Here is a 27820-nt window from a genome sequence, read left to right as displayed (position 1 = left end):
TTGGTTTAAATTTTAATATCGTGTACTTTTTTGATGTCATACTTCTGTGAAAACAGCGAACATTAAAATGAATCAGCCTACTGCATAGCCACTGGATTATGGAATGGCAATGATTTTTAATAGTTTTTTCGTTTATTAATATATCTATTAATATTTATGATATAATAATAACCACTATCGCATATCTTGTTTACAATATTTCTTATTTAAATGAAGTGTGCGTTATCAGTGCTTGTATTTATATCCTTCAAAGACCTTGTTGCACAAATTGCTCTTGGTTTGTAAATTGTAAAAAAAAAAAAAAAAAACTTCCGGTGGGAAACATTAAACGTTTTATCATGTACGTGTACTTTGTAGACGGTCCCTAGCTGGCCTGAACTCTAGCTCGCTGCTGCTACAGACTTTACGCGGTGCAACATTTCGAGAAGGAAGTTAATAAAATAAACTGCGATGTGTGCTCAGTTTTACGGTCTAATACTTTTCAAATAACCCATTTTTATACAGTTATACCCATCCACTAAGAATTTATTGATTTTTGATTGAATATCTGTCTAATATCCAACGTCGAACCAACTTTACGTCGGTAGAAGAATAATCCATCCGTAGATTTTAAGTTTCAGTTTCTTCCGTTGATAACTGCTTCCGCAGAAACAGCTGCACTAGCTTCATGAAAGGCAGTGTTCATCACCACAGAACTCACGATACCATAGCTCAGAAACATGAACAGGAAAAACAGAAAAAATCAGCTCTCTAAGGATGATTTGCGTGCCGTTGGATTCGACTTTATTGAATTTCTGGCGGAAAGCAAAAGGAGAACTATTACTGACAGAACCATTCTCAAAAACATCTACAACGAAGAGTTCCGACACAGGTAAACATTTGACGTTTTCACAGATTTTAAAATGGTTATTATTTTTTATTGTTTATAATATTCCATTTACGTAGCCTACACTTAAATCGATATAATTAATTTATAAACAGACATTTATTTAAAGGGGCCGTGGGTCAGTACTATGTAAACCAACACTGTTTTCTATGAGTTTATATTTATTTTCATTCATTTTTATCCACAGGGATGGAGTCAGAGACCCAAACTTCTCTTCAATCCTCTTTGTATTGAGAAATTGCAACAAAGCACGCGTCACCAGATCAGGACATGTTTACTTTAACTCGAATGTAAGAACATTTCTTTTGATTACCACTGCAATTCTGTTTTGGATGCCCATTTAGTTTGATTTCTGTATTGTCAGTGTCCGTATGTGCTTGGCTTGTACAGAATGGTGGTTTTTTTGACACGTCTAGTACCACCGAGAGTCTGAACATGTCTAATATTGTAGACTGGTGCTTTTATGAAAGTTTATCATCTCATAATTCTATGCAGTTTATGTAAAGTTTTTAGTATGTAGTATTTGTAGTATTAGTAATGCAAACCTCATTTGTTTTTTGGAATGTAAAAGCCTGAAGTGTATACTTTCATTAATATCAAACTGAATCAGAGTTGATAGAAAATAACACTAAAGTCAGTGTCATGTAAAACAATAGGTAGACATGTGCACATTTTCATGCCCATTATTATGCCTTACTTTATAGCATGACATAATTTAAGTCTTTCACCTTGCTGATGTATCAATTCCAAGACAACTGTCATATGCTAGGATGAATTAAAACTTTAACTTCCATCTCACTCAAGCTAATTCATTTTTATGAAAAGTCAAAAAAGATAGTGGTGCAGATGAAAATAGTAAATCAAGATTACTCAATCTCTGAAGTTTCTTGGGCGTCACCTTGTCTGCTTACTTTATAATAAGTGAAAAAACCATACCAATATCCACTCTGCCATTTCAGACAAGGTCAGTAGTGCCCCCTTGGAAAATGAGTCTCTTACTGTCTCTGAGGAATTCTTCGGAGAAAGACACATTAAAAGAGAGAGACAAAACATGCGCTTAGCTATTTAGACATACACCCTGAAAAGCAGCTATGAAGGGCATGATTAATTATTTTTAATGGTCAAAAATATCTGCAATTTTAAAGGCATAGTGAACCCAAAAATGAAAGTTCTGTTATCATTTACTCACCCTCAAGTTATTCCAAACATGTGTGAGTTTCTTTCTCCTGTTGAGCACAAAATAACTTATTTATTTATTTATTTATTTATTTATTTATTTATTTAATGTTGGCAACTATACTTCTAAAGTAGAGGTATGGCTTCTAAAGTATGAAAAAACATACTATGGTAATTAATGGCTACCAGAAACTTTAGCTACCAGCATTCAGGTTGAGGGTGTGTAAATATGAGAGAAAAAAAATCCTCAGATTTCTAGGTAGAATTATTATTCATGAAACAACATAGTCATAAATAATATGAAACTGGGATGACTGGCTTATCAGATCTGGGGAATTTATGATTTTATTGCCCTGTCATAAATATGTGTTGGTTATACAGGGCTCATCAATATGGAAGGCCTGCTAGTGTGGGGCAAGTGTGACACAGTTTCAAGTCAGCTGATGCAGCACTTGTTCTTTCAGGCCAGGTTTTGTTAGAATTGTAAAAAATGACTCTTAAAAGCATTGGTAATATAGGCTATATATGCATGATTCATTTAGTTGGCAAACATTTCTAGTTTTTTTTTTTTTACGTTTAAGTTTTCTTTAGAATATTTATATTTTAGTTAATTTCAGATATATTTCAGTATAAGTCATTTTCACCATGCTCTTTTGTCACTTAGTATTTTATTTTGGTGTGTCAATCTATTAGATAACTTAGTATATAAAACCATGACCATGACACTTCTTTTTAGAGTTTTATTTTACATTGATCACCATTAGGAAAAATCACAAACATTTTAGCTTAAAGGCTTTCTTCAGTGCATCTATCAAATTCAATCCCTCCACCCATTTTTTAAATCATTAATTATATTGACATCATCATTCATTAACCAGTGTTTAATCTCTAAAAACACACGTCTTACATTTAAATGCTGGACAATTTCCATTTGTGTACAACACAAACCTTGATGTCATCAATATAATGAATGCGCTAAAAAGAGTGCGGATCATGATTTTATATACTAAGCTTTATTTCAGTAACCAAAATTGAGCAAAAATCTGAAATACTGGACCAACCGAAAAATCAAGTAATGATCAGTTACAGGTGGTGATTTTTTTTTTTTTTTTTTTTTTTTTTTTTTTTTTTTTTTTTTGCTGTCTTTAAGACTTATATGTAAAAACTCTTCACATGTGAACTGAGAAACTGAGCTGCAGGTTGTAATGGGGCATTTCATTTTCTAATGGGGCATTTCTAGGTCCGAGTGCTGCACGATCAGTGGTTTATACCCCGTCCCAGACAACAAAACCAAGCTACTCCCCCTCTGAGTAATGGTAGCTCGCCGCCACCCGCTAGTGCCCAGGTTCCTGACCCACCGTCAGTGCCAGGGCCAGAAGATGGAGTCAGAGGAAGGAGAAAACTGTCAAAAGCCCTCCTGAAGAGAATAAACAATACAGAAAGGTAAGCTGGTCTGAATGACAGGTACAAGCCAAGCTCTGAAAATACACAGAATGTGAAATACAAAGAGTATCACCTTCATACATTACAGCCTGCTGTCATTTACAATGTAGTATTGTTCTTTGGATTCCCATTTTATATTTTACAACATCTGAGTATGAGAAGCTCTGTTGCTGCTCTTTGCCTTCCCAGGTCTGTGTTTATCGCTGATAAAAGTGGGGTGCGGGTGTCCTCAGAGCTGCAGACAGAGGATGGCATGATTCAGCTGTTTGTGGAGAAGGAAGAAATCCGTGAACTAAAGCTGTTTGTGGAGAACACGGGTCAGGAGGCCGTGTATTTCACATACTACACTGCTCTTCACTGGCTGCAGTATTTCATTCTGGAAGACAGCAGAAGAGTCACACGTAACAATCCACACCGTCTGGAGCCATGTGAGTGCAACCAATCTGTACAGGAGAAACTGGTGTTGGTGTTGTTTCTAGGTTTCATTTGGTATCATGCTAGTCTCTGACTTTATGATGTATTATAAATAGAAAATGTTTTTTGGATCCACTGTGCAGTGGTTAGCATACATGCCCTTGACATGTTGGGCTGTGATGCTAAGGTAAGTATCACAGGTTTGAACCCAACTTGTTGCTCTCTCTCATTTTTGAAAGGTGAGAAGTACGAGGTGACCTTAAGATTCAAAGCAGAACAGATAGGAGTCTATCCTGCCACTCTGGCATTTGAGTTCAAGGAAAACACCCAACCCTCCACCCATCCTTTCCACATTGTTCGGTTCATTCAGGCAGAGTACAGGTCCGAGCTTGCAGCTCAGCTGGGTCCAGAAGCACCATTCAGACCTAAGAGGCTTGAGACCTATGAACCTGCGAGGTGCAACATAGATGAGGGGGTTCCACCTGAGAGGTGAAAGAAAAAACACTCTTTTTAAGAATTTAATAAAAAAATGTTGTTGTTTATATTTGTACAGAAATCAAAAGTTTTTCTCACATTTGCAGTTTTACTAAAAACTTTTTGAAGTTTGTGGTGCCACTGGATAATTACACTCGTCCTTCTTACATCTCTGACTTAGCCGAGGTCCTAAAAGGCAGTTTTTCTTTCCCGAAGCTCCAGGAACAAAAGTTAGTAATCTCTAGTTGTGCCTAATTGTGATTTTAGATCTTAGACCTGTTACTGAATGGTCCAGAATCAGCTCTCTGCTTGAACATGTATAAAGGAAGCTATTGTTACTGTTCCCCTTGTGTGTTTGGGGGTTTTTAGGTCACTGCTGGAGAGTGATCTGGGTTTTCATAACTATATGAAGCGCTTTGATTTACTACTGTATCTGGAGGAAGATCAAATGCGTCTTGACATCAAGAGGTATAACAAAGATGATGTGTCCATGGTGAAAGACTGTGAGAACAAACGACTGCTGGTCTTAGAGGTGAGTGCCATTGTTTAATTATTTGTATTATTAAACCGTGTGATTATAGCTGCATCCTAAAGTTGAAAAATGCTACCTTTGGAGGATACATTTTAAGGTAGGAAGGCAGCAAAGCAAATCTTATCCAATGTTAACTTCACTTCCTGCCTGCTGAGATGCCTACATCTGATTTTTGAAGCCAGCATAGATGTGGCTATCCCACAATCCTGTGTGTTCAATTCTGTGACAGCTGAGCTAAAAAATAAAGATGTCGTCTGAAAGTTGCAGTTGGTGTTCATTTTGTGTGTAAATGTCCATTTTTGATTGTTGCACTTGTTCCACTTTTGAAGTCATTTCTAGCAGAAAATTTGTATTGTATTAATTAAACATTCTCCAAGTTATCGCCAAAACTATCTATTTTGCAAAGCTCACTCTGCCAACAAAGCTGACTCTGTTTTGTTTTTGATATTTGTTTCGCTATGTTGCTTTGTGTGCAAACACTGCCTGCAGAGTCATTATCTAATAGGGATGACACATGCATGGCTCTTAAAGGGACAGTGCACCCAATTATTTACTTTAATTTGTTAATCTTCTCCATTAAGTGTACTACAATGAAAAAAAAAGACAGCAATGTTATTTTTGGGTGAACTGTCCTCTTAAGTAATATGTGCTTTTTTATTTGTTGGAAAGTATAATGTGTTGAGGTCATTTTGTTGTTATGTTAAAGCTCCCTGGTGTATCAGAGAACAGACCATCAGTCTTGAGAGGAGATCACCTGCTTCTCACCAAAAGCGAGGAGGTCCAACTCTCAACTGTGACCAAATACAAGGGCTACGTTCACAGAGTGGAACTGGATCAGGTCAAACTGGGCTTCTCTCGAAGGTATGAAGTATGAGGAATTCATGACAGGTGTAATTTGAACATCAGAACATTGAAGGAGTATTAAATAAAACAGGGTTGATATTGTCGGGAATCAAAGTTCCAGATATAAAGAGCTTTATGAACTATAAAAGCATACTGTAATTTCCAGAATGCAAAACTACTGCTCAGTTTCTCAGTTCACATTTGAAGACTATTTACATTCAAGTCTTAAGGAAAAAGCCATTAATAAATAATTAACATTAATACAAATGTAGCATTTGTTAAAATGTTGCAGCTCAATCAAAGTGTTTTAAGCTAAGGAGCACACTTAAAAATTGCTGAAAAAGGGTCACTGAAAAGGGTCTGTGGTAGATTTCCTCTAAGCACCTGACTTAAGTGAACCTTTGGGTATCTCAGGTTGATGCTTACAAATTTTTCCTCCAGCCAGGTCTTGAGTCCAAATCTTGCCGAGTTGGACAATGTTTCGTCCTTATGAACACTATCAAAAGCATGACAAGTCATTACATCATTTTTCTCTAATATGATTGGTTCTTCGTTTGTGCAAATCAGCAACAGCATAGTTTCCAAAAAAAAAAAAAATTTCAACATTGATAGTAAGAGTTGTTTTTTTTGAGCAGCAAATCAGTATATTAGAATGATTTCTGAAGGATCATGTTACACTGAAGACTGGAGTAATGGCTGCTACTGTACCATCACACAAATAAATTAAATTTTAAAATATATTGAAATAGAAAACTGTCTTATATTGTAATAATATTTCACAAGATTACTGTTACTGTATTTTTGTTGACATCATAACCTAATGCAGCCTTGGTGAGCATGAGAGACTTCTTTTAAAGGGGTCATATGATGCGATTTCAAGTTTTCCTTTCTCTTTGGAGTGTTACAAGCTCTTGTTGCATAAAGAAGATCTGTAAAGTTGCAAAGACTAAAGTCTCAAATCCAAAGAGATATTCTTTATAAAAGTTAAGACTCTGCCACACCCCCCTAAAACGGCTTATTCAAACATATAAACATATCTACGTCACTATGTGGAAATATTTGCGTAATGCCACCCAAATGTTCACACAAAGAAAGAAGGCGTGTTTTCAGTAACAGCAGTTAGTGTTGAAGCAGCCATGTCAGGGATCTGCTGTGTATATCTAGGCGAAAGCAAAAGCACTTTATTTGGCCTTCTGAAAGTAGATGCGTTTAGGAATCTTTAAGATTACTTACAACAGAACAGCAACGCATTTTATGGACGACCGTTTTGTGAAAGATGAAGTTCGCGATTATTTTGAAAGATGAAGTTCGCGATTACGGAAAGGAGGGACTTTGTAGAAAACGACGCGTTTGAGAGAGGCAGGGCATAGAGGACCTTCAATAATGTACAGTATTTGAAAAATGTCAACATATTCTGTTACACCAAATACACAAAATAATGATCTTTAAAAAGCATCATATGACCCCTTTAAAAACACAAAGCAATCTTACAGACCCTAAAATTTAAAAGATAGTGTCAAACATCAAATGCTTCACATACATAAGGTTTACAAAAATATGCCATGTTCACTTGATCTTATTTTGCATATTTGTTTAAAGACCAGATTTAAACTTTTTGTATATGTGTGTGTGTGTGTTTTATGTGTAAAGGCTGCTTGACGGTTTCATAGATAATATGAAATTCCGTGTGGAGTTCACAGTGAATCGTCTTCCGTTAAGACTGCAACACAGAGCTGTACACATGGCGGTCCAGCACGAGCTCAGAGATGTGCTGTTCCCTGTGGGCTCAAGGAGCTTGAACCCTGAGTCGCCACCTACACTGAAGTCAGTAAGACACATCTGTACTGAATTTGTGCAACAAAATCAAATTTTAGTGAAACTTTATGGAATACTTCAGCTGGATGTGTATTTGTGTGTTTGTGGGGTGGGTGTCTATAGGCTCTTTGATCAAAAGCTGGAAAAGAACCCCGAACAGAAAAATGCAGTATGTAACATTGTGGCTGGTACGTCTAAGCCGGCACCATACTTGGTGTTTGGACCTCCTGGGACTGGTAAAACCGTCACGATAGTGGAGGCCATTAAACAGGTAAAGCTGGTTATCATACTCAAATAAATATACACCCAACAGACACACTTACATGCAAATCATCTCATCATGTCTGCATGCAAAATTGAATAAGCAGAACAGCTTTTGTAATTGATTTTTCTATTTCTTTTATCTTTCATCTCGCAGGTGGAGAAGAATATACCTGGTGCCTGCATCCTAGCTTGTGCTCCATCTAACAGTGCAGCTGATCAGCTGTGTGAAAAGTTGATCACTAGTCAACATGTTGATGCACGGAAGATATACAGAGTCTACGCTAGCTCACGCAATCCAAAAGATATCCCTAAAGTCCTAGAGGTTAGTGCTTGTCTGACTTTATTTATTAATTAAAGGTTTGATTAAATGAACTAAATAAAAAATACAAAGATTTGATGAAAAATATAAAATAACAATGGGACATTGTTTACATTTTTTGAAACAGAATTTCACATAGACTAAATATAATATAAATATTTTAATAAAAATAAGTGAAAAATAAGTCAATTGTATCACTCAGATGTGGTTTATTTAGCCATATTTGGAAAAAAAAATTACATTGTTAAGTTAAATGTAAAAATGGTTTTTTTTTCTTTCTCTTTTTCCCAAAGCTTACAGGGCCCAATATGTACGTGTAACATTTTGAAATACTGAAACATAATGTAACCTTTGAACCGTTTGTTCAAAAGACTAACGTGAACGCATGATATTTTAATTTTTTTAGGTTCATATTATTTTTTTTAATAACAGCAATTTGTAGGCAGGATATGACATTCTTTTAACTCATTAAAATGTAATGTAAATACTATAGTTTAATGTAAATAAAGAGAGAGAGAGAGAGAGAGTGTTTTGAGAATGACTTTTGTGTGTGTGTAGTTTTTGTTGTTATTTTTTGATTGTCTTTTTGTCTTTAGAAAAACAGTAATGTGGAGGGAAACACAATTATTTTCCCATGTAAAGAGGATCTAATGTGCTACAAGATCCTAGTCAGCACTCTGGTCACCGCTGGCAGGTGAAGGGCTTCATCTTCTACAAACACAATGAACTCACTCTCTCCCACATACACATCATAGCAGTCAAAAGATAAAGAGTGTACTGTATGTTTGTGTGTATTTGGTAGGCTGGTCAGTGGGGGTTTTCCTATAGGTCATTTTTCTCACATCTTTGTGGATGAGGCGGGACATGCTGTGGAGCCAGAGGCCATCATCAGTGTGGCAGGTGGAGTGCTTCACAGAGTAACATGAAAACCTTCAGATCTTTCATTTAAGATCAATCTGTGGTAGCATTTCATTCATGTGTGTTTAGGACTGCTGAATGCAAAGACTGGACAGCTTGTTTTGGCTGGAGATCCCAAGCAGCTGGGGCCAATCCTGAGATCTCCTTTTGCCATTAAATATGGACTTGGTGAGATGAATAATAACACACATACAGTACACACTCGATTCACTTTGTAATTTACATTGTAAATGTGTTTGTAGGTCTTTCCTTGCTGGAGAGGCTGATGACACAGAATGAACTTTACCAGAAAGGTACTACTGGATACGACAACCGTTATGTAACCAAGCTGCTGCAGAACTACAGGTCTCATCCATCCATTCTGAAGATCCCTAATGAGATGTTCTATGATGGGGAGTTGATGGCATGTGCAGATGAGATGATCTCCCACCAGTACTGCATGTGGGAGCACCTGCCAAAAAGAGTATGAGATATCCCAGACACACACACCTGATAAATGACTAAATGTAAATGTAATGAAAATGTAAACATCAGTTCAGGAATGTCAAGACAATGCATTTTTGTTAGGTTAGGTTATGATGTTATACAGTTGCTATATGCACTCAGGATGACACATCATTGGGAATGTGCTGATATTGTTTGGTCTCTGGGTGTGTTTTATACCTAGTCACCTGACTCTCTCACTCATGTCTAATTGGCAGCTACTTTCTAATGCAGCATCTTTTTAAGTCACTCAAATGTTTAAGGTAGAAGACTTGAGGTTGAGGCTTGGGAGCATGTCAAATTTCACTGAAATAATTTATGAAAGTTGTGTAACGAGTCAGAGAAAACTTAAAGTTGCTTATTGCCAGTTTTCTCAAAATTTAGTACACAGAGTATGAATATATCCATTTTTGTAATCAGATTTGACATTAGCCACTGAAATCTGATTGCTGGCGTACATGTTTTTTGGGTCGCTGTGATATGGATGTGTGATTATTAAACATCAAAAGGCTATGAATCAATTAAATAAATGTGTGCACTGCACATTTTAAAATAGTGAATATGATTGTTTATGATGCACCACTAATAAACTGGCAATGTTTACATAATGGTTTTTATATTATTTTGTAGATGGTTGTGTGTCTCTCATCTTTTTGAATGAGCAGCTGGAAGTAGTAAAGCATAGACATTACAAAATAAGAATGATTTATTTTGATATATTTTTTTTTCTCTGTTCCGGATTGTATTATTAATTTTATTTGTGCAGGGCTTTAAAAAGGCATTAAATCTGATTTTGAAAACCTGCTTCACTTCATATACCGCTCCCATTCTTTTTTTTTTTTTTCTTTTTTTTTCACTTTTTAACATGTTGTCCACCTCCTCCTCAAGGGGTATCCGGTCACAGATGCTCAGACACACACAAATCATCAGTGTAAGGAATGCGAAGGCCAGAAACTGAGATTACTGCCTTTTTGAACTTGGTTGTATTTCATGGTTACATTTGGTGCTTAGAATTGTGAAATTTTTCATGAACCAGCCTCCACTTGTTCTTTGTAATGATGATGTTACTGTTTTTATCTAGAAAGTTCAACACAAAGACTTCTTTTTGAATGTGATGTTGTTTTGCACTGATAATTATAGTATGGTTTCCCTTTGAACATTTTGTACCTTCTGGGGATGTCACATTGTGCTCTGCTCTGTACTGCATTTTCAGGGATTTCCTGTGATTTTTCATGGAGTGATTGGAAAGGATGAGAGAGAGTCAAACAGCCCTTCCTTTTTCAACACTTCTGAAATCGATATCATAATTGACTACCTGAAGAAGCTCCTGACACCGGCAAAGAAGGGCATTGCAAAAATCTCCCCCAAAGAGATTGGCATTATCGCTCCCTACAGGAAACAGGTGAAAATACCTTTTAACAGCTCAGCCAATGCAAACGTTATGCATAATGTGCAAGCACAATGCATTTAGTACAAAGTAAATCCTAAAGAAACTTTGTTTGCAAAGACACACCACCATTTAAAAATGTGGGGTTGGTAAGATTTGTTTGAAAGAAGTATATATATAAGTATGTTTTTTGTAAAGAACATGAGGCTTTTTTCAAGATTCTTTGATGAATAGAAAGTTCAAATGTATGTATATGAAATAGAAATCTTATGTAACATGACAAATGTATTACTGTCTTTACTATACTTTTGATCAATTTAATGGGTCCTTTCTGAATAAATTAAATAAAATGAAAATATTAATATCTTACAAAAAAGTACTAATGCCAAACTTTTGAACAGTAGTGTAAATACATAAGTCTGTACTTATGGACAGTCAGAAATAGCTACACACATTTTCTACTGTTTGTTCTCTGCACAACCGTTCACATAGACTGCTAAACTTTGTTTTTACGCAGATCATCATTATCATTCACCTTGAGGTGATTTCATTTTCTCATGATTGTTCACTCTGCTTTATTTTTTATTATACATATCTGTTTTATTTTTACAGGTGGAGAAAATCAGGAAGGCCATCAAGATACACAGGGAGCTTAAATCCTTTTTGGGCATTGAGGAGATGAAGGTCAGTATGAGCTACACTCTGTTATCAGTTCTCATCCGTGTCAGGACACTTGAGCAAAAACATGAGTGCTGTGTGTGTTGTGTAGGTTGGCTCTGTGGAGGAGTTTCAAGGCCAGGAGAGGAAAGTGATCATTGTTTCAACTGTTCGCAGCGACAAGAAACACATCATTTTGGATGAAAAATTCAACATTGGGTTTCTGAAGAATGAGAAGGTAGTGTCTAACACATGACAATACACCACACAGAAGTCTACCAAACAAAGTTGTCTCACCGCTTGCTTTCTCTTCTCCAGAGATTCAATGTGGCAGTGACCAGAGCAAAATCCCTGCTCATCATGGTGGGAAACCCCATCATTCTACAAACAGACACGACCTGGGGCAGGTATATAAACTTCCAACTACATACGTAACATAACATACATAAAATACTCTTTATATGATTTCTGGAACATATTGGGAGTTGATGTTGCAAGCTGATTTTTTACCTTGTTGATCTGTGTGTTTGTAGGTTTATTAATTACTGCATTGAGGAGAAAGGTTATACTGGATATGATATTTCCAACTTGGAGGAAACAGATGCGGTTGTTGAGCGTCTGCTAGCATTAAATATCCGTGAGGAGATCATCGGTAAGACATGGCTTTAATTAAAGTACAGTCACACTTGACTTTGCACTTAATTTGCTTCTATTAATGCAGAATAGGAAATGCAAACTTAAGGTAGTCTATTGCTGAAGTTCAAATATAGTGAACTTTGATCCGCAAATTTAAATTGAGATATATTTGAATATTTAAAATGTATTGTATTAATAATTGATTATTTAATAAAAGTGGCCCAAGAGAGTGACATCACATCCTGTTTATCATGTCTGTTTGATGTCTAAAGAAATTTTGTAATTAAAGCCTTGTTTAACTGCGCATTCATAATTAATCATTTACTGACAGGTTATACAGTATAAATACAAAAAAGTTTGGGGTCAGTAACATTTTTTATTTCATATATTTCATATATTTTCATATATTTTCTCAAAAAAATCTTACCGACCCTAAACTCTTAAAACGGTGGTGTATTTGGACCTACACACCTGTAAACCTGTTTTTTTATAGGACAATTTTAAGGACACTTTCTATGCTTTTTTTCTTTTTTAGGATTTATTTAAATCTTGAACCAAGTTCTAACTGTCATGTTCTTTCTCATCCTAGTGGAAACAGAGGAGAGTGTGGTCCAGCAACATCTGAATCCTGAGTGGAGACATGACCATTAAATGAAGTGCCATTAATAAAGTGCCTCCCAGTTAGGCCCCTCTCATTAGCATAACCACACCCCTTTCCCTTCCTCTTGGAAATCCATGGAATAAGAGAAAAAAAATATTGTTGTGCCTTTGGATGTCAGAATTGGAATGCAAATAATTTTTATGTAATACTGTCATCAAAGATGCCATTTGAAGCTAAATGCAGACGTTTAAACTGACAGACTATGGATGAAACCTGCTATGATTACCCTATTTTAAAGCATAAATTTGATTTGAACAATAGGTCTATATAATATTCATAGAGGGGACATGTTGTATTAGCCCTACAGTTGAAATGCATTCATGAAATACTATTTAAACCTATAACATTTTACATAACATTTACCTATTTTATCTCACATTTCTGACTTTTTTTTCTTGCAAATGCAGGTTTATATCTTCTAGTTCGGACTTTATAACTTTATTCAAGTCAACAATTGCGAGTTTGTCAATTGAGGGAAAAAAGCCAGAAGTGTGGGATTATAAATTAAAAAGAAAGGATGACTACTTGATTTTTCTTACCAAAATTCTGAGATATAATCTCAGAATTGCAAGAAAAAAGTCAGAATTTTGAAATATAAACTGAAAATTAAATTTTTTATTCTTTTATTCCATGGCTTGAATAGAGTGCTACATTAAAACTGTCATTTTCTGCCACCAGATAGGCTCCGCCCACAAAAAAATGTAATCACTGTTTGCAAACACTGAAATTGGTCTATATGAACTTAGAAGTTTAATTTTAAAGCTAAAATTGCAATATGATGTAAGCATTGCATTAAAGTAAAGGGGTATTTTTTTAGGAATCAGTGCTGCATGACTAGAGAAAACAGATAAAAGGAGCTGTGGCGGTCCCTTTTGCCAAAAAGTTTGAAAATACTTCAACACCCATAATACACTGGGCTCATTTCTGTCCAAGGCCTCTGCCGATTCAACTGTCCATATGCAGGAATACAAAGATGCTAATAAATAAACCAGGAGATCTAGTGCAGGTTACACAGGGAGAGAATACATATTTTAAATTTACATATAATACCAAAAGTATAACAACATAAATCTGATTGAAAATTTGCCAACCCGTCCTTTAATCTCAGGGCTTTGTATGCAGTGTTGTCTATATTGATTGAAAAGTTTTATAAGATGTTTTAAAGAAAATGCATTAATGGAGCACATGGTTGATAAATCACTGATTACTGCCCCAAAATAAGTGCCTTGTTTTATAAAATTACCAAACAACAGAAATGATATTTTAATAATGCTTAATTGATGGTGGTGAAGGTTTTGTTTGTGGTCCCACTGGATTGTCTGTAAATTGTAAATGGAGTTGGAGGTTTACATCAGCGCATTTTCAAACACATCATTAAACAATTGTGTACTTAATTTCAAAGGCTTTTGACTGAAGTACTGTAAATACAGTATAGTAAAATGGAGGATGTTGAATCACAGATGAATGCAAAATTTGGAGACATGTTAATACTTCTATTACTGGTTTCTCACAGTCAGCAGACTTCAAAATTGACTACATGCCATGACACATCATTTGAAAAGAAAAAGTATAATGTGTATTTATTGACCATGAAACTGTATTTTGCATCCTGGCAAAGTAATTTATTTTTTTCACTTGTATACAATCTCGTCATCCAAAAGTAAAACATGAAAATATGATATCAGAATTTTGTCCTGGTTATTTTCGTTTTTGTAGTTTAATTAATAGAATGTGTTGCCACATTAAGTTATCATTAATTATATAATGAAAAAATCTATCATCTTCAGAGGATAAAAGATAGTCATTGAACTAGTGGACTGCATGTTTCAGTTATATGATTTGCTCACTTTCAATATTGATTAAAAAAAAAAAACTTTGTATTATGAAAGTGAAAGTCGTGACATTTGTCAAGTATGGTAACCCATACTCAAAACTGGTGCTCTGCATTTAACCCATCCAAGTGCACACACACAGCAGTGAGAAGTGAACACACACCCGGAGCAGTGGGCAGCTATATCCAGCGCCCGGGGAGCAACTGGGGGTTCAGTGCCTTGCTCAAGGGCACTTCAGCCATGGGTATTGAGGGTGGAAGAGAGGGCTGTTCATTCACTCCCTCCCACCTACAACTCCTGCCAGCACCGAGACTCAAACCTGCGACCTTCTGGTTACGAGTCCAAATCTCTAACCATTAGGCCACAGCTGCCCCATTATGTTGCCAGTCTTTACAAAGTTTAGATGAAAATAAAACCTTCATAAAGGCAACATGTGACACCTAAATTAATAATCCTCACTTGGTCTAGAATCATAACTTTGATATGCAGACTTGGTTATGATGAGCTGCATATTTCAGTCTCTGCATCTGCAGTGCTGCTCTCTGATCAGCAGGGGGCGTAACTCTCTGGACACTACAGTTGCGTTTATTCTAATAACTGTGAAACTTTTGTTTTATGAATACTAGCACATTATACAATTCATAACATATTTTCCCTGACACATATGGCAGGGATGGTTATATTGTGAAAGGGTCCTGCAGGTTTTACCTACATCGCTTAAGTTTCGTTTTGTCTGCTTTATAACTCTTCCGTATAACTCTTTGCGCCTGGTTCATTTGAGGGAGTGTAATCGTAAACCGTTCATTTTGTTTCTAGTTACTGACCTAAGAGCTTCAAGTATCAAGAATTATGAATAGAAGAAACAGGAATAATTATCTCTCTATAGCCGTTGTGCGCGCAATTGGACTGGACTTCATTGAGATGCTAGAAGAAACCAACAGGAGATCCATTACTGACAGAAACACACTCAGAGACATCTACAATGAAGAGTTTCGAGATAGGTAAAACGATATAAGTGCACACCAGTGAACGTCTGTATTCATTTTAATTCAGTTAAATGAATAAGTGCGTCATCTCTTGCACACTTGTATTCACAGGGACGGCGGTGTCAAAGACCCAAACTTCTCTAGAGTCATCTTTGCATTGAGAAACGGAAATAAAGCCCGTCTTTCCAGATCAGGAAGACATGTTTACTTTAACACCAATGTAAGAAATCTTATTATTTACTATTGGCTAACAGTTAGCCAGATGATTTATGCACATTTGATGTAATTATTTCGGATATATTTAAGAGTCACGTGAATACTCCTATCAGCAGGACATTTTGAAGGCTATAAAATTGTGGGTCATCTGATAGTTTTGGCCAGGATATACAGACTTTAACGAATGTATTATTACAGCCACAAAAAACATGTTTCATGTTACCATTATTCTTTGCTACTTGTTAACCTGTTACCTGTTATTACTGTTAACTGTATTGGTATTTTCCAATAGCGCGTGCGCCTTTTTGGTGTGATTTGTATAAAACTATCTACTGAAAACAACAACAACATTAACAGTAATAACAATAATGCTGATTATTCCAAAAATATATCTTGACCAGTGTTCTGTGTCCTTCAGTGGGTGAGACCAGGGCTGGGTTGTCACACAAGAGATCATTAAGGTCCAGTTACACAAATATATGTTTGGTCTAGCAGTGGTTTGAATGTTGGTTTCAAACACCCTCCTAAATTACAATAATGTTTGTTTTTCTTCTTCAGAATTACAAATGTGTAAGAAATGTTTTTTAATGTATGGATATTTTCTCTATTTTACACTGGGCAGATTTTGAATACATTTTTTCATATATTTGTTTTTTTTTCAGTTTGGGGTTGTCACATGCATTTTCATTACTTTTACTATTTTTCCCATTACAATTTCATTTGACCAAAAAAAAAAAAAAAAAAAATAATAATAATATTTTGTATGTTACCAAGTTTTGTTTAGTGATTCAGAATTATTTCAACTTTTATTTAACATATAAAATATTTATTTTACTATTTTTGTTCATAAAATAGCTGAAAAGTCTATATTAGGCTATTTAATGACAGTTTTAATTTTATTAACAGGTGTGCATTCATTTATTGTCTTAAGAGGGTTGAGATCTTAAAATATGTGATGCATCTTTAACACCCTGCACTCATGAAAATGGTACATCCAGGTCCGAGTGAAGCTGCACGATCAGTGGTTTAGACCTCGTCGAAGACAGCAAAACCAAGCAACTCCTGCTCCAGGTCATGCTAGCTCATTGTCAGCTACTAGTGTTCCAGGGCCAGATGGTGGAGTCAGAGGAAGAAGAAGATTGGCGAAAGACATCCTACAGCGACTGAACACTACAGACAGGTGAGCTGGTCTGCTTGAATTTTTTTTTTTTTTACCAAGACAGTGACTGGATGAAACACTTATGCAAACATTATTTAGTATTTCTCTTATTATCTGCAGTACTGACTTTTGCAAAAGCTTATTTAGGTATATAATAACATCACACATTCATATACTGTAGCTTCTCTTCTCTTTCCCAGGTCCTTTTTTGTAGCTGATAAGCATGGGGTGCAGGTGTCCTCAGAGCTGTATATGGAAAGTGGAAAGATTCGGATCAGTGTGGATCGAGCAGAAGTTTATGAGCTGAAGCTGTTTGTGGAGAACACGGGTCAGGAGGCCGTGTATTTCACATACTACACTGCTCTTCACTGGCTGCAGTATTTCACTCTGGAAGACACCAGAAGAGTCACACGTAACAATCCACTCCGTCTGGAGCCACGTTAGTTCAATTGTACCATGTTGTTTGCAGGTTATATTTGCATATATTCTGGTGTGATCAATTGGAAATTAAGGTAAACTCATTTGTTTTTCAAATAGGTGAGAAGTATGTGGTGACTGTGAGATTCAAATCTTGTCACGTTGGAGTTTATTCTGCTACTCTAGCATTTGAGTTTAAGCAGAACGCCCAGCCCACCACCCGTCCCTTCCACATTGTGCGCTTCATTGAAGTGGAGTACAGGACTAAGCTTGCAGCCTTACTGGGTCCTACAGAACCATACAAACCTCTGAGACTCAACATCTCTGAACCTGAAAACTGTAAAGTGGACGAGGGATCTCCACCTGAGGGGTGAGAGATTTTTTTTATTTTATATATAAAATAAGAATCAATAAGGAATTATAGTTATACAAATTAATTTTTTGAACTAATGAAATTAATAAAATAAAAATGTGCATATTGTGTCCTCCTTAAAGTTATATGAATGTAAACAGATATTTTTGATATTTTTATGTATTTATTTATGTGTTTATCACCGTTTGCTTCTCTGTCCTTTAGTTATGTTCAGAACTTTCTTGAAAATGTTCTGCCACTGGGGCAATACACTCCTCCTCCTGACATCCCTGAACTAGCCAAGCTCCTGAAAGATGGCTGTTCTTCCCGGATCCTCAGGGGAAAGTTTCGGGAACTTCAGTTAGTGTCCTTTAAGTGAAATCTTATTACAATTTAAAATAACTATTTTCTGTTTTAATACATTTTAGGGTTTAATTTATATCTGTGATGGCAAAGCTGAAATGATTTCCAGAAATCATTCTAATATGTTAGTATTTTAGTTTGTTAGTTCTTCAATTGTCTAATTATGCTATTAGGAACTGGTCTGAGATCAGTTTTAGGGTCAGATGTTATGAGGATGTAGCTTTGTTGGTGGGGAGGAATTACATTTACATATTCAATAAGACTTAAAGAGAAATGTTTTAGCAGTTCATGCATTCACTGGGAATTGAACCCATGACCTTGGCACTGCTTGTGCCATGCTGGTTTGTTTGAGCTGTTATAGGAAAACCAGACCATGAAAAACTTCCCATCTCTGCAACATTTGTGCACATTGTGGCTTTATAAAATAGTTTCACAAAAACCACTATGACCAAGCTTATATCTTCATGCTTGCCCACAAATTTGTTGAGCAAACTTGCAGAATATTCTACTGACATCTGCTTGGGGGAAAATGCAAAAAACATTTTCTAATTATACTTAGACAATTTCATTCAAAATGTTTTGTTAATTGTGCTTTTCATTATTTTAGGCTTTATAGGATGTTTGAATAAATATATATATATGGTTTTTGCATCCCCTTTATGTGTATGTTTTATACATTTGCATCTCTGCATGTTACGACCATTATATGCAATTTAGAGTTATGAATGTTCCTAACTCAGCTCTGAATGATAAGAGAAATAATAAGTGTTTGATGGTTTCTAGGTCATTACTGCAGAGTCCGCTAGGCTTCCATAATTATGCAGAACGTTTCGATTTACTGCTGTATCTGGAGGAGTGTCAGATGCATGTGGATATCAAGAGATACAACAAAGATCAAGTCACCTTACTCAAAGACTATGACAAGAGACTAATGGTCTTAAACGTGAGTGGAAATTTCTTTTGTTAAAACACATCTTGAAACTTTAGTTCGAATAGGATAACACAAGGTTTTGGGGTCTGATTGAGTATTTCTTGGATTAAAGCTCCCTGGTGTTTCGGAGAATAGGCCATCAGTCCTGAGAGGAGATCACCTGCTTCTCACCAAGAGTGAGGAGGTCAGTTTCTCAAATGTGACCAAATACAAGGGCTACGTCCACAAAGTGGAACTGGATCGGGTCAAACTGGGCTTCTCTCGAAGGTATGAAGAATGAGTACGTTTTAAAAAATGCATGTGGCGCAATCAGTCAAAATCATTGACAGATGTCTGATCTAACATGCTTTTGGTGCTTTTTAAGATTCCTTGACCAGGTATATCTAGATAAGATGAAATTCCGTGTGGAGTTCACAGTGAATCGGCTTCCGTTAAGACTGCAACACAGAGCTGTACACATGGCGGTCCAACACAAGCTCAGAGATGTGCTGTTCCCTGTAGGCTCAAGGAGCTTGAACCCTGCGTCTCCACCTGCACTGAGGTCAGTAAGACCCCTATTAGTATGTTATTAAAACTTCAGAAGGAAACATTATGAGTATTTGAGCCTAGTGTGTGTATGTCTGTAGGCTCTTTGATCAGCAGCTTCAGAGGAACCCTGAACAGTACAGTGCAGTATGTAACATTGTGGCTGGTACGTCCAAGCCGGCACCGTACTTGGTCTTTGGACCTCCTGGCACTGGTAAAACCGTCACGATAGTGGAGGCCATCAAACAGGTAAAACCGGTTATCGCACACAGCAGAGTAAACACAGCCTCACCACATATTCATTAAATGTCAGCTCGTATGCTTGCCTGTATGAAAGAATTCACCATTCAGTGGAATACCTGTTGCATTCAGTCATTCTTTCTGTTTGTTTCTCAACATCTCGCAGGTGGAGAAGAATATACCTGGTGCCTGCATCCTAGCTTGTGCTCCATCTAACAGTGCAGCTGATCAGCTGTGTGAAAAGTTGATCACTAGTCAACATGTTGATGCACGGAAAATATACAGACTTTATGCTAGCTCACGCGATCCAAAATATATCCCTAAAGTTCTAAAGGTATGTGTCTGTTTAACAGTAAATAAAAGAAAGAAAACAATTCATCACACTGACATATACTAAGTGTTTACGTATCATCTTACCTTACTTATATGTCAGGCTTTCAGGGTTAATGCAAATAAAGGGATAGTTCACCCAAAAATGAAAATCACCCTCAAGCCATCCTAGGTATATATGACTTTTTTATTTCAAACAAATACAATTGGACTTATATTAAAAAATGTCCTGGCTCATTTAAGCTATATAATAACTGTGGATGGGGGTTGAAATTTTGAAGCCCAAAAAAGCTCATGCATCCATCATAAAAAGTACTCCACATGGCTCTGAGGGGTTAATAAAGGCCTTCTGAAGTGAAACAATGCTTTTGGGTAGAAAAATATCCATATTTGACATTTTATAAACCGTAATCTCTAGCTTCTGCTAACTGTTGTACATTTGTTCACGAGAGAGTGGCGTTCCTTTGGGTGAGATTGGAGTTAGGGATGGCGTAGTATGTGTTGAGTATGTTCTGGTGAGAATATGCTAGTCTCGCTAGAACCAAGTTTTGTTTACAGCAAATGTAAACCAGGCTCCTCTTGGCTTATATCGAAATCCTCTGACATTCTTTACAAAATGTCATTTTGTACCTCTGATTTGTGACCGGTGTTTTGTTTTGCAATCTCCTTTGTATTGCTCTCTTCCGCGTTCGTCACTTCTCACTGGAGCTTACTCCTACGACCTACGTCATCAGCTGAATGTGCATACAACAGTTAGCGTAAGCTAGAGATTATGGTTTTAAATATGGATATTTTTCTTCACTTTTATTAACCCCTGACAGCCATGTGAAGTACTTTTTATGATGTATGGCCATACTTTTCTGGGCTTCGAAATCTCGACCCCCATTCACTACCATTATAAAGCTTGGACATTTTTTCATATCCAATCGTATTCGTCTGAAAGAAGAAAGTCATATACATCCAGGATGGCTTGAGGGTAAATATAAATCATGGAGTAATTTTCATGTTTGGGTAAACTATCCCTTTAAGTAAGATTTAAGCGACAAATGCCTAATGGTGGTACTTTATGTAAGCATGCTTATAGTTTTTATTTTGATTGTTCATGTTGTGTGTGTGTGTGTGTTTAGAATATCAGTAATCTGGAGGGAGAGATGATTGTTTTCCCATGTAAAGAGGATCTAATGTGCTACAAGATCCTGGTCAGCACTCTGGTCACCGCTGGCAGGTGAAGGGCGTTATCTTATCTAAACACAGTGAACTCTCTCTCGCTGTCTCTCTTTATCAGACACATAACACATGATTTATAGCATTATGTAAATATTGTGTGCATGCAGGCTGGTCACTGGTGGTTTTCCTGTAGATCATTTTTCTCACATCTTTGTGGATGAGGCAGGACATGCTATTGAGTCAGAGACCATCATCAGTGTGGCAGGTGTGCTTGTCTCATATGTACTGTACTGTAGTAAAAGTACTAAAGTCTGATAGTCGTGAGATCCATAGACGGTATTATTGCATTGTCTCATTGTGTGCATGTAGGTTTGCTGAATGCAGAGACTGGACAGCTTGTTTTGGCTGGAGATCCCAAGCAGCTGGGGCCAATCCTGAGATCTCCTCTTGCCATTAATCATGGGCTTGGTGAGAAGCACATACAGACACACACTCACTCATTCTACCCATTAGCCGATAATTATTTTTGTTTTAAAAATATATGTTCCTTAAAAAAGTATTGTTATTGTTTACCATTTAAGTTTTAACGATTGCTGACACATGACTGTTGTCCAATAAAAATGGGAGACATTTACAGAAGCTAAATGGTATGTATGAATATGTTTTATTGTAATGTACTCTGGAATTGCGCGTCTTTCGTGTAGATGTCTCTTTGCTGGAGAGGCTGATGACACAGAATGATCTTTATAAGAAAGATGACATGGAGTTTGACAAACGCTATGTCACCAAACTTCTTCTGAACTACAGGTACATCACTTCTGAATTTCTGAATTTGTATTTTTGCTTCTAACATTGGACCTCTTGGTCTAAAATCTAAAATAAAAGTCTTTCCATGATGCCTCAGAGGATATTAGTTAAGGATGCATGATATATCGGTACCATATTATTTATTGACCATCCTTATTGACAAAAAAAAAAAAAAACCTGTTTAACTTAAACACTGGTAAAAGTAATCTTTTGCAGATCTCAGAATGAATCTACATTTTTCAAACTGTACATTATAATGATGTGATGCCAAAATTCACTTGTAACATTTAAACTGCTGTTTTTAGTTTTTGGTGTTTATTTATTTATTTATAGTGTGCAATAGTATAATGTAGAATAATACAATATACATGATAATAGTTATCATCTTATTAGAATTTTAATACTGATGCATCCCTAGGATCTATTATAAAATGTAATTGATGGCGCAGCATGCATCTGTTTTTTAATTGTTTCTCTCCAGGTCTCATCCATCCATTCTGAAAGTTCCTAATGAATTGTTCTATGATGGGGAGTTGGTGGCATGTGCAAATGAGATCAGCTCCAACCAATACTGCACCTGGGAGCACCTTCCCAAAAGAGTATGAGACCTATTAAACAGCTGTTTAGTCTCTGTCTCTGTGGTTACAGCTGTGTTGTTTCCAGGAGATTTGCCTATTAATGTGTTTTTTGTTGTTGTTGTTGTTTTTAGGGATTTCCTGTGATTTTCCATGGAGTGCCTGGGAAGGATGAGAGGGAGTCAAACAGTCCCTCCTTTTTTAACATCTTTGAAATCGAAATCATTGTTGACTACCTGAAGAAGCTGCTCCTGACACAGGCCAAGAGGGGAATCTCTAGAATCTCCCCCAGAGATATTGGCATCATTGCCCCCTACAGGAAACAGGTGGAAACTGCTCTTGGTCAGCCCATAATAGCAGTTAAATACTCATGACACTTCTATCAAATCTCTGACTGTCTGTATCATCACTTGAATTTTTTTTATTTCGTAGGTTGAGAAGATCAGAAGGGCCATAAAATCAGACGAAGACCTCGAAAAGTACATGTGCATTGAAGATCTCAAAGTTAGTTTTGGGTTTAAGCCATTTAAACACACTGGTAGTGCTTTTTAACTTAAAGCAGGATGTGTGAAAATAATATAATAGCTGTCTTCCTTTGTGTGTTTGGTGGATTATGTAGGTTGGTTCCGTGGAGGAGTTTCAAGGCCAAGAGAGGAAAGTGATCCTGGTGTCGGCTGTTCGCAGCAGCAAGGAGCACATCATTTTGGATGAAACGTTCAATATTGGGTTTCTCAGGAATGAGAAGGTAGTGTTTGAACACAACTGACATAAGAACACAACATAATATATCAACGTTTTCTACAAAATTATTAAGCAGCACAACATGATAATGGATAATAATGAGAAATATTTTTTAAGCAGAAAAACAGCATGTTAGAATAATTTCTGAAGGATCATGCGACACTGAAGACTGGAGTAATGCTTGCTTTTATTCAGCTTTGCCCTCACAGGAGTAAATTACATTCAAAATATAATACAATAAGGAAACAGTTATTTTAAATGGTACAAAAATTTCTCGTTTGAACAGTAGTGTAACATCATGTTTAACTCAAAGAGATGTAATCTTGAACTTGAAGTTGTGTGCTACATTGTATGTAAATATGATTGCTCTGTTGCAGTGTACCAAGACACACTTTAGTCTCGAGCTTGTTCTTGTACATGTCTCTTTTATTCAGAGATTCAATGTGGCGGTGACAAGAGCAAAAGCTTTGTTCATCATGGTGGGAAACCCCACCATTCTGCGAACTGATGAAAGCTGGGGCCGGTATATACTGTACACTTTCTACTTACACATGGATGAAATGTAAAGAAAGCTGTTCTTCTAAATATCTCTTGTGTATGTTTCTAGGTTTATTGACTTCTGCTTTGAGCAGGGTGGTTACACTGGGATTTCTTTTACCAGTGTAGAGGGAATAGAGGAGGTTGAAAAGCGTCTGCTTGCTCTTAACATCCAGGATGAGAGAAGTGAGACAGGTTTTAATCATACACTTAATCTCTGTAAGTCACAACACATTGTTTGACTTCAACCATAAACCGGTTTTTCATACCACAACTTCATTGGTTTCTGTAGATTTCAGAAATCAGATGAAAAAGTAAACTGGTTTTAGGTTAATGCCTTCAAAAGACTTGCGGAGTCCTCATTTAGGAAAGGGAAATACATGAGTCATGTGTGTCTGTTGATGTTCTGCCAAACACAACTGTGTCAGATTTTCAAGCTTTGGAAGCTTTGCAAATGATAGAAGATTGCAAGCAGGATGTTGTTTTCCTGCCTCAATTTATTATTATTATTTTTTTTTTTAAACTGGTTGTCAGCAAACATAAACACCTGACTGTAATACTTACACAGTCTCCCATTTTCATAAAGGAAGCTTTTTAGGATTTTAAGACTTATTTTTTGGCTGCGTTCAATCACAGTTAAAATTTATTTCTTTAATAAATCATGTTTGTATTGTTCAATGAATAATTAGCTTATGTTCAATTTGAAAAGTACAGTTACCAGCCGACTTGAAAAATGGTAATAGTACATAATATACAGTAATTATACAATAGTAATATAAATAATACTTTTAATAATATAAGTAATAATAGTAAATGAATAATAATAGTTTCAGGAAGGCATGATGTGGAAAATTCACTGTTGTGTTCTTTCACCCCTAGTGGAATCTGAGGAGAGTGCAGTCCAACAATATGTGAATCCTGAGTGGAGACACGATTACTAGAAGAGAAGGTCCTTCGACTCAAGCCTGTCAAGCCTTCAGAAGCTAGTATGGAAATCCTGGATCTGTCAATTTCTAAATCCAGGCACACACTGTATGATTTGTATGGTCCTTTACATGTGTTGCTTGTCAGACTGTAACAAATGATCCTAGTGGGATCTTGGGTAAAAAAGCCATGGCACAATTTGCAACATCAAAGATTCTAAGTCAGACTACATGATAAACATTGTAGTCAAGACTTTGTACAGTGCGAACCTGGCTTAAATATGAATGAATCTATAAGTGTAATTGACCGGTAAGCCCCTCCCCTCGAACGCAGATGAGCCAATGGCAGTCGAGTATCAGTTGCACGGGACGCAGAACTCGGACAGCTGTAGGTTTCAGCGCCATAGAGAAACACTGGAAGATCCGAAGCTTTCATTGGTTTGATAGTGTTTATGCTATGAAAATGTAAAAACGATGCGCCAGTGTTACTTGTAACACTGATTCCAGGTATCCTGAGAGGATAGGCAATTTAATGTATGTTATGACATGTCCTAAACCCAAACAAAACAGAGCAAAATTGGTTGAAAAACCAAGCATTCAACCCCAATCCCAATTAAGACAAAATCGTTTATTTTCTGGGTATGCTATTACAAACCTAAATAGCGAACTATTTTCACATTATGTACAGTGTAGGGCAAAAAAAAAAATAAATAAATAAATAAATAAAATCCCATATAAACCGAAGGTCTACATTTCACTGTCTTTTCGTATTAAACTGGTTAAATGTAAATTAATTTAATCGTACTCTGCGATATATGAACAGTGTTGATCCGGTGTTCTGTCGATTTTTCCTACCCTGCCAGATTTTGCTACCTCCCATTTAAACAGTGTGTAAGTTAGTATTACAATTTGCCAACGAAAAATGCTACCTGTAAAGTTATGGTTTATTAACGTCTACACCTACCACAACCCTAAACCTACCCGTACAGTAATGCAAATACAGTAATTATGTGTTATATTCGCGGTTGTAGCTAGAAGGGACACAGCTACAGGAAACCAACAATAAATATATATTTTTTTTCTACATATTAGATTGTGTTTTATTTAAGTCTACACCTACCCTTGCAGTAATGCGGATACATTAAATGTTGTTCAGCATGAGAAAAAGGACACAATATTGATGTCCGCATGCGCAGTAAACCCTGGTAGGAAAATCTGACGGGTGAGATAAAATGTCAGGACACCTGGATGTTGTTATCTGCTATCGTGACGAACGTAACATGACACTTCTCTCGCTTGCATTCTGATCTGTAAACCCTCGCTTCCAAATTAATACCCACAATATTTATTTTAAAATCTTTATATATCACTGCATAACATAACATACCGATAGGTCAATTGTAAAGCTTGCTCGTAACTGCATTTAATTTTTTTTTATCAGATAAAATACTTTAATTTACCTTAAAGATATGAGCACATGGACTGATTCATAAACCACTGATTTTTGATAATATAATGCTTTTCTTATTACTACATTAAGTCTTTTATTATTAAATCACTGACACATTCATATATTTTCAAATGATCTCCATTTATGTCAAAAGGAGACGTCTCCTCTAGTGTGTAGTTTTACAGTTTATGTCTCTCCCTTGTGGCTGTTGGGAGTACTGCTATAGCCAGCTGAGTTACTCTGGGTCCCAGTGACGTTTGAGCCATTTCCCTTATTATGTACTGTTAGACACCAAATGCCTACAGACTTGCACTCCTATCTTTATCACCTCTGGGTGAATTATTATTTTTTTTTATAGCATTTTATACAGCCTAAGACTGTTATATATACCTGATTTTGGTATCTATCAAGTCAAAATGTATATTTTCTTAGTTAAACAACAAACAAACACTTAAGTTAACTTTAAACCAATTAGGACTTTCTACTCTTGACTTACTGTCCTCTGAATCATGCTGGACACCAATTATAGGGACAGTCCTACTGGGGATTTTTTTTTCTTTTTCCAAGGGCAGCAAAATAGCTCTTTCTCTCAGTCAACTCTACCTGTAATTAACCCAGAGATGTGTGTTCTCAGATCAGTGTTTTACTCTGATTCTATGATTCAAGAGATTCAAGATTTTTATTAATTTTATTAATTCATTATGAGTTAATGCTTTTCTCTTAAAGGTGACATTATCAACATTGTTGCAAAATTTCACAGGCAAAAAAAGTCCATTGTCTATTATCAATAGTGTAGCAATGTATGAAGTACTGCTCACACATAAGTTACTTTTATACCAGGCAGCTTTCTATTTTTGTTAGAATCTGAGCAACCAACCTGAAACTACTGCAAAATCTGTGTGGGGAAATCTTTTCGCCCTCAAGCAAAATTCCAGATGCAAGTACCTAGGGAAATGACTGGATTTTGCCAATTAAAAAAAAAATTAAAAAATTATTTGCTTATTGTGACCGCACTTGTATTCATTAAAGACTTCCAGTCAAATAAAAACCTCCATGTGACAAGGATCCAGAGATCCACTTGAACTCACAGAAAAATGGTAGGATAGACACTTAATATTTCTTCTAAGCAGACATAATCTGGAGTTGATGAATTGCCCTTGAGTTTATCACACTTCTGAAATTGTATTACACACTGTACCACAGGCGAAGCCAAAAAAAAGATGAATCTTTCCTTCTTTTTCTCACACAAACATTATGCTGAACAGACCTGGCCAGACCGCTAATTCAGTTTCAGCCTGTTAAACCAGTAAGTCTTTACATACAGTTATACATTGCATAATAGTGACATCACGTTCAGCTTT

The 27820-nt window shown here is 36.3% G+C and overlaps 2 protein-coding genes across 2 annotated transcripts; both read left to right on the top strand.

The window, feature by feature from the left end:
• The first annotated feature begins 342 nt into the window (after positions 1 to 342).
• On the top strand, positions 343 to 14587 carry LOC109065741 (putative helicase mov-10-B.1). The gene is made up of 21 exons (XM_019082749.2): positions 343 to 871; positions 1074 to 1176; positions 3303 to 3505; positions 3695 to 3933; positions 4159 to 4408; positions 4501 to 4623; positions 4763 to 4925; positions 5632 to 5786; positions 7419 to 7592; positions 7707 to 7854; positions 8002 to 8169; positions 8763 to 8860; positions 8969 to 9066; positions 9154 to 9252; positions 9327 to 9547; positions 10781 to 10969; positions 11567 to 11638; positions 11724 to 11849; positions 11930 to 12018; positions 12145 to 12263; positions 12837 to 14587. The coding sequence occupies exons 1-21, from the start codon at positions 720 to 722 to the stop codon at positions 12896 to 12898; spliced, it is 3051 nt and encodes a 1016-aa protein (XP_018938294.2). The 5' UTR covers positions 343 to 719; the 3' UTR covers positions 12899 to 14587.
• A 720-nt stretch (positions 14588 to 15307) lies between these two features.
• On the top strand, positions 15308 to 27467 carry LOC109065742 (putative helicase mov-10-B.2). Its single transcript, XM_042729810.1, has 22 exons — positions 15308 to 15741; positions 15838 to 15946; positions 16941 to 17122; positions 17302 to 17540; positions 17639 to 17888; positions 18096 to 18230; positions 19017 to 19176; positions 19277 to 19431; positions 19529 to 19705; positions 19791 to 19938; positions 20096 to 20263; positions 21387 to 21484; positions 21594 to 21691; positions 21796 to 21894; positions 22131 to 22233; positions 22715 to 22832; positions 22943 to 23134; positions 23241 to 23312; positions 23428 to 23553; positions 23984 to 24072; positions 24157 to 24272; positions 24966 to 27467. The coding sequence occupies exons 1-22, from the start codon at positions 15590 to 15592 to the stop codon at positions 25025 to 25027; spliced, it is 3048 nt and encodes a 1015-aa protein (XP_042585744.1). The 5' UTR covers positions 15308 to 15589; the 3' UTR covers positions 25028 to 27467.
• The last annotated feature ends 353 nt before the right edge of the window (positions 27468 to 27820 follow it).

The sequence above is a fragment of the Cyprinus carpio genome, chromosome B8, assembly GCF_018340385.1.
Source record: "Cyprinus carpio isolate SPL01 chromosome B8, ASM1834038v1, whole genome shotgun sequence".
Taxonomy (NCBI): domain Eukaryota; kingdom Metazoa; phylum Chordata; class Actinopteri; order Cypriniformes; family Cyprinidae; genus Cyprinus; species Cyprinus carpio.
Note: the sequence above shows the minus strand (reverse complement) of the source record. Positions and strands in the feature narration are given on the sequence as shown.

Excerpts from the sequence above, each read along its gene's own strand:
- LOC109065741 (XM_019082749.2), top strand. The coding sequence starts at position 720 with ATGAACAGGAAAAACAGAAAAAATCAGCTCTCTAAGGATGATTTGCGT. Across the intron at positions 4,409-4,500 it reads GAGGGGGTTCCACCTGAGAG|TTTTACTAAAAACTTTTTGA; the intron begins GTGAAAGAAAAA and ends TCACATTTGCAG. Across the intron at positions 9,253-9,326 it reads TGCCATTAAATATGGACTTG|GTCTTTCCTTGCTGGAGAGG; the intron begins GTGAGATGAATA and ends ATGTGTTTGTAG.
- LOC109065742 (XM_042729810.1), top strand. The coding sequence starts at position 15,590 with ATGAATAGAAGAAACAGGAATAATTATCTCTCTATAGCCGTTGTGCGC. Across the intron at positions 15,742-15,837 it reads AATGAAGAGTTTCGAGATAG|GGACGGCGGTGTCAAAGACC; the intron begins GTAAAACGATAT and ends TTGTATTCACAG. Across the intron at positions 21,692-21,795 it reads GACCATCATCAGTGTGGCAG|GTTTGCTGAATGCAGAGACT; the intron begins GTGTGCTTGTCT and ends GTGTGCATGTAG.